Genomic DNA, 12064 nt, shown 5'->3' with positions numbered 1-12064 from the left:
AAACAATGAGTTTATCTGCCCAAAAGAACACATGTATCAATTTTTACCTTGATTCACAAAAATTACTTTAGACACAATACTGCTGCTGTATGCATGTCAGCAAACAAACACCTTTCCTTCCCCCCACACTGAAAAATATATCTAATATATATGCTATCTTAGGCATTTCTTCAGAGTTCAAGGAGTATTTTGGTCTAAAACATACATATATTCAGGATATGTGGGGTTTTCTTTAGGAAGGTGGAAACAAATCAGAGTTCTATCACACATAGAATTCAACAGTAACTTATTTCTTATTCTCCAGAGAAACCTTTTCATGATGCATTTAGGAAGATTGCTCAACTTTCAGGAAAAAGGAGAGAACATGGTGCTTCAGTGTGGGTCTGGGCTTGGCAGAGCAAAAAGCAACTGTTTCACCTGCAGACAGGATACCAGGGTGCTTTTTTCCAATGCCACCTATCCGCACCTGCAGGAAATCAGTTGGAAGGGCTGTTTCAAACAGGCACGCTCAAGACACACAACTCTTCACAGGAAGAGCTGGTTTTTGCCGCCAAAGTTCATTCATGGCTTGTAACAGCTTAATGCGTATCAGTGTACTGACAGCTTACTTGAGCATCAGGTGGCAGGTCTGGCTGAAGCGCTGCAGATTCTGTCATTCAAAATGAAACTGTTTACTAAAAAACATGGCTATGATCCTTAAAGTATAATTGCATCAGTATGGCATGTTACTCTCTTTCAAGTGCAATGTCTGGATTGCAAAATACACTTTTTTTTCCTTTTGTTGTGTCTGTACTTGAATTTGTCTTCAATTTCATGTTTATTTAACACGTACAAATGAGCCCGATTACAAACAAAATATGACTTGTTCAATTTTATTTTTCACACTTTAAATCGAATTTTACTTTGTGTACCTTTCAAAAATGCTTTAGTCACATAAGTCTCTTTTGAAGAACACGCTACTTTTGTAGGAAAGCAAGTCATCTCGAATTACTTCCTTAATTAGGAAAAAAGTATTTTAAGCTGCTTTTCACTGATTTTAATACAAGGTGCAAAGCTTTTGATTCCTAAGAAATGTCAGATTCAGAAGACTGCTTCCAAAGGCTGAGGAAATTAGAACGGCCTTAAGACACTCCAAAAGCATTGCTTCAAACTAAAATATGACCTTATTTAATCTGATATGGAAGACAAATATAACTATATGGTTAAACAGAGCAGAGATTCAGCTAAGGGAATCTCTACAGATTGTCAGTTCCTGCACAGCAAAATATTAATATACACGGTTTATGCAGTACTCAATACTTTCTCATTTAGGAAAATATATGAAACTTTATGCATTGCTGAAATAGGAATGATTCAATGCAGCAAAATACCTACATATCTGCCAATGCAGATAGAATTTCTACTTTTAGAAGTAGTCCAACTTTTAGCTTCCTCTAAACAATTCTAGATGTTCAGTCTACCTTAGTCTTAATTTTTTTAAACAACTTTTGCCACAAGTAGGCATCTGTTTGTGCATAGGAAGAAACGTTTTTTTCCTGTCTAATATGTTGATGATCTTCTATTTTCTGATGAGCTCTTATCTAACTTTGTAGAAACTTGATATGTCAGTGATATGAGCTTTACCACCTGCAAGAAAATCAACCAGATTTGACTGGTTTAAGCCACTGGAAAACTGCAGAGTGTTCTGGGTGGACACAGATAGAGTAAAGCTTTGCAGTTAACATTTACAAATTACTATTTTGCAATTGAGGAGGAGAGAGCCTAGAACAAAGCACAACTTGCTCTATGGCAACTGCAGTGGGTGTTTTGGGCCCGACACTGAGTTTCAGTATCAAAACTGAAAGCAGTAAGATGGTTTGTCTCACAAAGACTTATTTTGTGTGCAAGAAGCACAGAGGGCAGCTGTCAGAAAACTAGCCTGTAAAACTTGTGCATCAGGCCACACACCCAGGATGAGCACTCAAGCACAAAATGGTTAGGTCTGCCCCTTTGAGATAATGTAATTGTGTGAGAAGTAACTTTTTGTGCCACCACTCTTGCAGCTTTTTGCTGGTTTTGGCACCTGTCTTAACACAAACATAGGGTACAGTGACTTGCATGTGGTGCATGGGGCCATCAGATAGGGCCAAAGCCATACAGAACTGACAGGCCAGCTAATTTTTGATGCAGAGGGAGAACTAGAACTAGACCCAACAGGACAGGCAGGCAGGGAGAAGAAGCTGTTGGGTTAAAATCTGGATCTGAGGTCTTCTGTTTGAAAAAAGTACTTGAGGGGGTAAGTGTTGATGAGAGATTAAAGGTTAGAGCAACAAGAAATATTTTACACGACAAAGCCTTGGGAGGGGATAATAAGCTCAAAGATAAAAGAGCCTTGCAAAAACAAAGATAAAAACAGACAAAACCGTGAATTAAGGAATAAGAAAACCTCCCTTGGTCATGTGCTCAGAGATAGCATAGAGAATGCCCAAGATGTGTCCTTTAGAGCAACTTAGCTCATTATAATGTGAAAATCACATCTCTTGATGAGAACCCCCTACTCAGGTAAGACCCCCACCCTTTGAGTTTGCACAGAATAATAAAATGACACTATAACTTTAAATCGAGACCAGGCAATGTTGTTAACCAATGAGGAACAAAGTGGTGAGAAACTGGCCAATGGCCATTACAGTAAAGGTGTAGTTTGAAGTGTATAAGTATGTTGCTTGCCAGCATGTGCTGGGCTAGATTGGTGGAATTACCACCTAGTACCCATTTCTGCGCAGATATGGACTAAACATAATGTCGGCTTTGTGTGGTTTTCGGCTCATTGCACACCGACTAAAAGAACCCAGACTGTGGGACAACAGCGTGGGGAGGCTGACGGTGCCCGATACACGCAGCAAGGAGACAGGCAGAAATGGGAACAGAGGGGCACAGTGGCAGAAATGGTGAGAGAGGTGTGAGCTTAATACTGACAGGTAAACATGCCAGGAGAAAGTAGATATGGAGAGGACAAGGGGAGTAGGGCGAGGTCTGAATTAGCAGTGATCCCAGGGGGAAAAGAAAAAAAACCTGAACAAAAAAACCCAGGAAAAAGCCCAAGCCAAAACAGGAGTTAAAGGCGACCAAGTTGCAGGTGAGAACTCTATATAAGAGACCAAAACCGTGGGGGTTTTGGATGTTTTTTTGGGTAGTTTGTTGGGGGAAGTCAAGGCATCAAAAAAATAAGCAGGCGGGGAGTGCCCGGGGAACAGGACCAGCTTTGGGGCCGGCAGCAATATGGTGAGGCTTCTGTAACCGGGCTTGTGGCGTGGTAGAAACACAAAGAGACCTGCGAGGTCAAACACACCTGTCCATTTTACAAATGAGGGTGGTGATAATTAGCTACCTGCAGCCTGCGGATGGGGCCGCGCGCAAGGCTGTAGGCTTAAGCGTTCGTGAAAACAAACGACTCCGGGCGAGCGGTTGCGGCCGAAGCGGCGCATGGCCCCGGGCCAGGCCTGTCAGCGGGCTGGGCGGGGGGTGGGGGTCGGGGCCGCCGCCCCGCGTCTCTCAGCCGCCACCGGCGCGGCCCGACGCACCTCGCCTAGCTCTGGGGGCAGCGCGGGGCCCAGCCTGGGCCGAACTCGCAGGGCGGCCCACAGCCGCATGGCCGCCTGCCCTCACCCCGCCCCCCGCCGCTACCGAGGGCGGCCCGCGCGGCCGCGCCGGCTCCTCCTCCTCCTCCTCTCCCCCCCCCCCCGCCGCAGCGCCGCGGCCGCCCCGCCTCCGGGGAAGGCGGAACGAGCCACTTCCACGGCTGAGGGGAGAGGGGGGGAATGGGGCTCGTTCGCTTGCTTCTTCGCTCTTCTCCCTACCTCGGGGCGGGTGGGCGCTTTCTTATGGGCGCCCCTGTTCTTCCTCAGGCGCGGAGGCGGGAGCCGAGCCGTCCGTTTTCGGCAGGGCCCGCGCCGACTCCAGCCCCCGACACCCCCCACCGCCCGGTTGCGACGTGCCGGTTGCTACCGCCTCGCCTGTGGGGAGGAGGGAGCGCGGCCGTATTTCCCGCGGCGGCGGCGGCGGCCGCTGCTGCTGCAGGCGGAGGTGGGCTGCGGGCCGGGCGCCAGTGCGGTGGGTAGCGAGGCGCCGGACCGCTGAGGTGGCCGGAGGGAGGGAGGGAGGGCAGGTATGCGGGCAGGCAGGCGGGCGGGCGGACGCGCGGGGTTTTGCTTCCGCGCCATCGCGCCTTGTGCGGGGGAGGGGGGGAGGCGGGCGGCGCGACCGTGTGGCGGGAGCCGTGCGGCCGGGGAAGGGAGGGGGCGGCTTCGGCCACGGCGGGCGAGCGAAGCAGAGCCAAGCTGAGGCGCGGAGGCGGGCGGGCGGGCGGGTGGGCGCGCGCCCCTGGCTGCGTGCGGCCCGGCCCGGCCCGCGTGGGTACGTGCATGGCGGCCGTGCCGCCAGCGCGCCGCGGGTGGGGGCTGCGGGCGCGAGCGTTGGGCTTGCCGGGGGCCTTCGGCGGGGGTGCGGGGCAGGCGCGGCGCGGGGTCCCCCGGCTGCCGGTCGGGAGGCCGCCCGCTGCTGCGGAGCGCGCTGTTGATGTCCGTCTTCGCACCCCCCCTACCCCCCCCCCCCCCCGCCCCGTGTTGCCCTTGTCTCCGCTCCCCCGCCCCGGTGTGTTTATCCTGGCAGCGGGACCTAGGGCGGCTGGCAGCGGCTCGGTGGCGGGGGCTGGAGGTGCAGACCCCTCCTCTCGGCCCAGTTCGCCTGGCGGCAATAGGCGTCACGTCGTTGAGAAAACATGAGCCGAGATTTCAAACCCGGAGACTTGATCTTTGCCAAGATGAAAGGTTATCCCCATTGGCCAGCCAGGGTAAGGCACCCCCCCTCCCTTGCAGGCCGCGACCCTCTCCCGCTCCGTACCCGTCCTCCGCGCTCCCCCGCACCCGCTTCCCCCGCCTCCCCTCCTGCCGTGCGAGCTTTGTGTTGCCAGCAGCGCTCTCGGACACCGCGGGGAGCGGTGCGGTTAAGACGCGTTGCTCCTCCACTTCCCCTCCCCCCGCCGCCGTCGGGGGCGGGGGGGCGCGGCGGCGCTCCCCCACTGGGAAGCGGCTTCTGGTCCGGCGCTCCGGTGTGCTGCTGCCTTACGCTTGTCCGAAAGTCGCTTCGCCCTCCCTCGTAGTCGTTAGTTGTTCTAATTTGCATAGTTCAGCTTCTAGAGATGAAGACTACTGGATGGTAGCATGCCGCTGGGACTGTGCAAGCACCTAACTGTACAAAAATACTGTTCCTAAATAACTGCTCTTTTTTGACGGAAGGAAACCGTGAAGTTATAGCAGCGTTACTCTACTTTTATAGTCAGCTATTCGTACAGCGCATTCTGTAGAATAAGCTAAGTGTATGTGATAAGTTTTCCTTTTTTTCATTCTCCCTGCTCACTTGGAAGAGGCATGGCCAGTTCTGTGACAGCAGTAGGTCATTTGACGGTTGTGAAAATGTAGCTAAAAGACTAATTATGATATACTTTGCTAAAATGCTGGCTTAAGAATTGTTTTTTTAAAAAGTTTACTGACTTTTCCTTTTTGTAGCACTTGACATTTGGGCTTGGGCAAGTTATCAGCTTAGTGTAAGGGCAGGAAGGCTATTGTTTATGCTGAAGGAGGGGTGGTATTTGCATGGAGTTGAGTTGTGCCTTTTACCTGTAGCACATTATGTGTGTCCTTTTTTAGAAAGTGATCATGTGGAACGTGTTGCTGTAACATGAGAGAAGTTGTCATTTCCTATTGTTGCTAATATTGGTTTTGATTCTGCTATATTTTTTAACATACAGTTGAAAAGAGATCTTGAGACCTGTTTTACTTCTCTCTAGATCTTTTTTTTCTTTTTTAACATTTAACACTTTTACTTATTTTCCCCTAGACGGTTCTTAACTGTTACTTGAATTAGTGTGTCTTTCTTTTAGGTGGATGAAGTTCCTGATGGAGCAGTAAAGCCTCCTACGAATAAAATGCCTATTTTCTTTTTTGGCACCCATGAGACGTAAGTCCTTTATATTTAAGGGTCATTTTTTTTTTCATTGTAGAATGCCGTGACAAGAAGTTAACGGCTTGTCTGAATGTAGTTATTTTAAACTATAGTATTCAGTAGCAGACGAACTCTTCCTAAATTAATCACTTTTGACAAGATATGCTTCTCTAGTATTCAGCTATTCAGGGGAATGGTAGATCATAACTGTACCATGTACACTTTCCTCATCAAAAGTAAAAAAATCCTACCTACAGTGGTATGACCGATATGTTTTTCTTCAGTAATGGACTTTAATTGTAGTCTTGTATATCCTCAAAATTCTCAACAATATATTCTCAAAGAGAGTGAAATAAGGCTGAGAACAATGAAATAGACAAGACTTGAGAAACAAACAAATAATCATGTATTGGGTTTTGTTTATTTTGTTTGGGTTTTGTTTGGGTTTTTTTCTGGAGAGGTATGGGGTTGTGGGTGTTGCTTTTTTTGTAAGATCTGGAGAGAAAAATAAGGAAGCGCAGTTAGCTTTGTGCCTGTCAACCTGCAAATATTTCTCTTTGGGTACTTTCAGCAATGTTAGCATTTTGCAGCCATACAACATTTGCTTTGAGGGATTGTATTTCTTCCATTGCTAAATTTGATTGTAAATATGCTGGGTTTTATGCAGTTCTGTCTTTTTGAAAATTATCATGTTTATAGCATGACTGGTTGTCCTAGTGTAGATTTCTAAGACTTTGTCCTGGTTTCAACTGGGATAGAGTTAATTTTCTTCCTAGTAGCTGGTACCGTGCTGTGGTTTGAATTTAGTGTTACAGTAACATTGATAACACACTGATGTTTTAGTTGTTGCTAAGTAGCACCTAATCCTAAAGTAAGGATTTTTCAGTTTCCTGTGCTCTGCCAGCGAGCAGATGCACAAGAAGCTGTGAGGGAGCACAGCCAGAACAGGTGACCTGAACTAGCCAAAGGGATATTCCATACCATAGGATATCATGCTCCGTACGTAAACTGGGGGGAGTTGGCTGGGGGGGGGGGGGGCAGATCACTGCTTGGGTATCAGTCAGCAGGTGGTGAACGACTGCATTGTGCCTCACTTGTCTTTTGGGGGTTTTATTTCTCTTTTTATTATCATTACAATAATGATTAGTATTGTATTTTATTATTGTTGTAGTTGTTATCATATTTTATTCTATTTTAGTTATTAAACTGGTCTTATCTCAACCTGTGAGTTTTACTTTTGTTCAATTCTTCTTCCCATCGCACTGGGAGTACAGAGGAGTGAGCAAGGGGTTGTGTGATGCTTAGTTGCTGGCAGGGTTTAAACTACAACAGACTTCCAATTCAGTGCTATATTTGTTGTCTGATTTGTTTGTTTTGTTTTTTAAATAATCAAAAAGAACCAATACCTATAATGGTGTGCTTTTAATTCTGCTTTTTTTCGTAATAAAATGGCAAATGGTATGTAAGCAGGTCAGAGATAGAAGTTGTGTATACAAGTACTCTTTCTTGCATTTTGTGGAAAGGCCTAGCTTTTTTTTCTTCATCTTATTTAATAATATCTATTGAAATTGCTTTAATCTGGTACTTTACATCTATCTTTTAGTAAGCCACGCTAAGACAAGATACATTCCCCTGTTGAATTAAAGAGTAAGCATCCTCTACTCTCTGATACTACTTGTTACTTGCTTCTCTTTTTTTTTTTTTTAAGAAGTGCTTTCCCTGTGAAAAAGATTTCTATACGCTTGGCCCATATACCCATGCATTTCTTTAGCTGTTTTCATCTTTCAATAGCTCAGTTTTTTTAGTTTATATTTCGTTTTGTGGGTAAAGACGTACTCCTGGAATTTGATTCAAGGTTGCAAGGTTTGAATCTTGTCCGTTTTTTGATGATAATTTTAAACAATGCAGCAGATTACCTTTTTTCTTAATTTTTTTTTTTCCCCAACTACTTTTTTTTTTTTCTTGGCAGCTGAAAGCACAATATTGCTTTGATCGTGCCCTAGGTAATGTGCATGTCATTCTGGGTTGTACTGAGGTTTTGTGTAGTTGTAAATAAGTTAGTGGATGAAGATTGCATATAATGGAGAGTGAAATAACTCCTTATTTAAAACTTTAAAAATACCTTTGCAAATTTTGAGAAGCATCATGGCCAATTTTACATTTAGCTTATGCTCTTAAGACATGATTGAGTTTGGAAGGGGTTTTTTTTGTAGTGTACATGGGTAAATTTGAAATGTCTATTCCTCACTCTGTGATATTATTAAGAAATAAAGTTTTACTGTGATCTGGTTTTTTTTAGGCTGTAGATTCAGGGTTACTACATTTCAGAGTTCCATACAATGTATGAGAAACGTCTTGTCTCTGTTTTGTACACTTTGCGAAGTACAGGGTGTTCTATGACCCAGCTGTCTTATGGCATTTGTTCTTTAAGCATGTCATGTACCTTGTGTTCCTTAGAGTGGTAGCAGGTGAAACTCCCATGCTTCTTGATCTTACTTATTGTTGTTTACAGCAGATACCTGTAAGTAACAATAGGAAGGAGCAGATCAGGTAAAAAAGAATACTGTTCCATGGCATGTAATTTTGTTTAGGTTTGTAGCTGTAAATAGTGACTTAGTGATCCATCAAAAATGTACTTTTTCCATGGGAAATAAAATAAATTTGGTAAATTTGTTCTCTGCTGTGCTTCTCCAAGTCACATACCTGTGTGAGATTAGACACTATGTCCATTCAGCATGTTAGTAGCCTGTACATATATATATATACAACATATCTTACTGTAAGTAGTGGCAACTCTGAAAATCCAGGTGATGAGCTTAATCATGCTAAAAAGTCCCTCTGTACACAGGATGACATTTTCTAACTGTGTGGATGGTTATAGTAGGAAAAGAGTTGTGGGGAAAGTGAAAACAAGACTAGCTTGAACCTTACTTGACTTTTAGTAGTACTATTTCAATTTTTCAGATTACTGTAAACAAGTATAGACTTGTACTTTGACTGCTATGGCTGATTTTCACTAAGTTTTGTCGAAACAGAACTAGATGTGTTGCTGTCTGTGTGCAGTGAACAGATACATGCTTCTTAAAGTATGCTTTGGGAATTTGGTTGAGGTTTGGTTTATTTCCATACTGTCTTCATGCAGCAACCCTTTCCTAAAAGAGAGTAATAAAATAGATACTATTTTAATAAAAGCTTTATTTGCATCTGTTGTGCCAGTAAATCACATCGGTGCAAATTTTGATTGGTAACGGACAAACAGAAGGTTGGCACTGAACTCTGGTTTCTGGATGCTGTGTGTTAGGGTAATCTCTCTTCATTCACTTTCTTGTTCGATTTTCTTTTTAGTATGTGGGGATTTAAATACAGTGACCCAACAAGTTACATGACCCTTTCACAGTAGCTGGGGTTTGGTGGTTTTCATGAACAATATTGGTAGATGCTTACAGACCTGGGAAAAATGCTTCCCTTCAGGGCATAGGGAAGAAGGAAGGCAATGTTTCCTATTTTTCTGTCTCCCAGTTTCTGTTTGTCTTTCTCTCCATTCTTCTGGTCTGGTCAAGTAGGCTTTGCAGGTGTGTGTTTCCCACAGTGGCTGAATCCTCTATAACCATCTCTTACAAAGCAGTGGGTGATTTGCAGTCTGACCTGTAACAGTGGCTTACTTGATACCTTGTACATGTAGGTAAGTGTTTTTACTGCTGGAGGAGGAAATGCTTAAGCTTTCTAGATGATAACATGGTGTGGTTTTTTTGTTTAGTAGGGTGTAAGTCTCAAGGAGCTTGTTTTTTTTAAAGATGATGAAGAAAGATGGAGAGTGGAGCTTCGAAGTATCTATTGAACGTTTCCATGAGCTGATACTTCACAAAGCAAGTGTCTGCAACTTTGTGGCTAGGCACAGAGTGAAAATAAGAATGTACCACCAAAGCCTTGTGTTTCTGTTAGCAGCATATGGATTGCTACAGTGAAATCCTAATTTGAAAGTTCATGAAAGTCGAGCAGGAATTAAAGACTCTGATGTTCTTCATAAAAACCAGAATATTGGTTGTCAATACTATGTTACCTTGGTTTCTCAAGTTTAACTTAGAGAAGCTAGTGGATGCTTAGAGAAGCTAGTGGAAGAAGTAGTGTGGATACTATGACTTTGACATTTGAGAAAAGCTACTAGGCTAAAAGCTTTAGTTACACAGTTTACTGTAGGGGTAGTGATATGCTGGAGTGGTATTTTATCTGACAAAGATACACTGGCAGTGTTAAGACCTCTACTACAAGAGTAGCTTAAATAAAAATCAAATATTTTTAATGTTTACTTCATCAAGAAAAGGATTGGAGGAGAAATTTAAAATAAGGAACAGTTTATTCGTTCAGTTCAGTAAATCAAGTTGAGGCCCTATTGTCACACACTGAAAAACTAATGAATTAATGCTGAATTACATAGCATTCTTACAAAGGTGTGGGCAGGCAAGTCTTGTTTTTTCATGTCCAATACACTAAAAATTCTTAAATTTTGTATTTTAACTGGATTATTTTTAATTTAATAACTTTGAAAGTTTTCTTTGTTGGCTTGGAGCAATGTCTTCTCCTTTAAATTGTTTTCTTGCCTTACATTGTCCAGATTCAAGGATTCTTTATTCTTAACATTTAAGTCTGATTTTTTTTCTAAGGAAGCAATTGCTCTTTCTGTTAGTTTGAAACTACTCAGTTTTTAATTGTTCTGGTTCACAGTGGTTGGTTGTCCTATCAGCTGCAATCTTAAGATGCAGCATTGGCTGTTTCTTGCCCAGACACTCAAAACCCTGTTTAAGAGGGGGTCTGTATGTGTGGTGGTAGTAATGGAAAACTTGGGCTGTTGAAGACAAAAGTTGAGAGAACTAAAGACGCTTATGTAGCAGAACTAGTTGTTGCAGTAGTAATGAATTTCATGTCTTAATAACATTTGGTGCTTACTTGCTTGAAAAGATGAACTGTTTAAAATGTGCAATTTTGTTCTTTTTGTTCTTTTTCTCCTTAAGGGCATTTTTGGGACCAAAGGACATATTTCCTTATGCTGAAAATAAAGATAAATATGGCAAACCAAATAAAAGAAAGGGTTTTAATGAAGGGTTGTGGGAAATTGACAACAATCCCAAAGTGAAGTTCTCTCATCAGCAGGTAAGTTATGCAGAGTCTGCAAATCTTTGTTGCTATACTGTTGGGGAAAAAACACAATGAGTGTTTCCCTGCTGTAGAGTAATGAATTATTGCTGCTGTTTAACTGTGGCTTAGACCATTTTTAAATTTTTTTTTTTTTTACTTGGTCTCTAGTATTAATAGCATAAGAGATGGGGGTATTGTTTAACTGGGGATATCTGTTCATTTTAGTGAGCTCATGAGGGAACATATTGACAGTTTCAGAGCACAAGGCTAAATGTTTAACTCTTTACAGTACATACCAAGTTTTACTTATATATATACTCATTTATAACTATATACATTTCTGAAATACTTATCTTTGAAACTGTATGACTGTGCTTGAAAAGTTTGGTTTTTTGGAATCTCAGTCACACTACTTCTTTCTGTCTTCTAAACCCAAGTGCTTTTCTCAACAAGTATCCTTGCAAGATTTCAGTACATGCTTTCTTAGCACATAGTATTTTCCTTCTAGTGGTTGGAAGCAATGGGATGCCTGCCTTTTGGCCCCAAACTGTCACATGACTTAATTCAGTTTTTGTCCATCAGTAGTTCCTCGTTTCTTGCCCTCTTGGTAAATATTCCAAGCTTAAACTGGAGCTATGCAGTGCTACCCATAAAAAGACCCAAATTTAATCTGAAGACAAAAGAAATTGTTTTGCTCATTTTTGTCTTTCCCTGTCTGCTCTGAACATTCTGAAGCCTCTTGGGTTTGATACGTACAGTGGACCCTGATCACATATTGGGCCTTCTAGGCAATGCTGCAGTAATAATAAAGAATTGGTATCTTTTGGTATTATTTGCTGCTCTTATATGACATGCCAGATTGCCATTTCAGCAGCAGTTAATCCCTGTTTCATAAGATATCCCAAGTTACTGTGTTTCTAGCTTGAAGGAGAACGTGGATAAAGAGTTAAGG

The 12064-nt window shown here is 43.2% G+C and overlaps 1 protein-coding gene across 5 annotated transcripts in view; it reads left to right on the top strand.

The window, feature by feature from the left end:
* Positions 1-12064, top strand: part of PSIP1 (PC4 and SRSF1 interacting protein 1) — a 44076-nt gene that overhangs the window by 1140 nt on the left and 30872 nt on the right. For 2 of the 5 annotated variants that reach the window (XM_074857215.1, XM_074857213.1), the window contains exons 1-4: positions 3981-4089; positions 4648-4828; positions 5918-5994; positions 10989-11127. In XM_074857215.1, the coding sequence (XP_074713316.1) occupies positions 4757-4828; positions 5918-5994; positions 10989-11127 (288 nt within the window). In that variant the 5' untranslated portion in view covers positions 3981-4089; positions 4648-4756. Of the gene's footprint in view, positions 1-3971; positions 4090-4647; positions 4829-5917; positions 5995-10988; positions 11128-12064 lie in introns of those variants that run through there. The other 3 variants (XM_074857214.1, XR_012627252.1, XM_074857216.1) reach the window with 3 other exon arrangements.

Source organism: Strix uralensis, chromosome Z (genome assembly GCF_047716275.1).
Source record: "Strix uralensis isolate ZFMK-TIS-50842 chromosome Z, bStrUra1, whole genome shotgun sequence".
Taxonomy (NCBI): domain Eukaryota; kingdom Metazoa; phylum Chordata; class Aves; order Strigiformes; family Strigidae; genus Strix; species Strix uralensis.
Note: the sequence above shows the minus strand (reverse complement) of the source record. Positions and strands in the feature narration are given on the sequence as shown.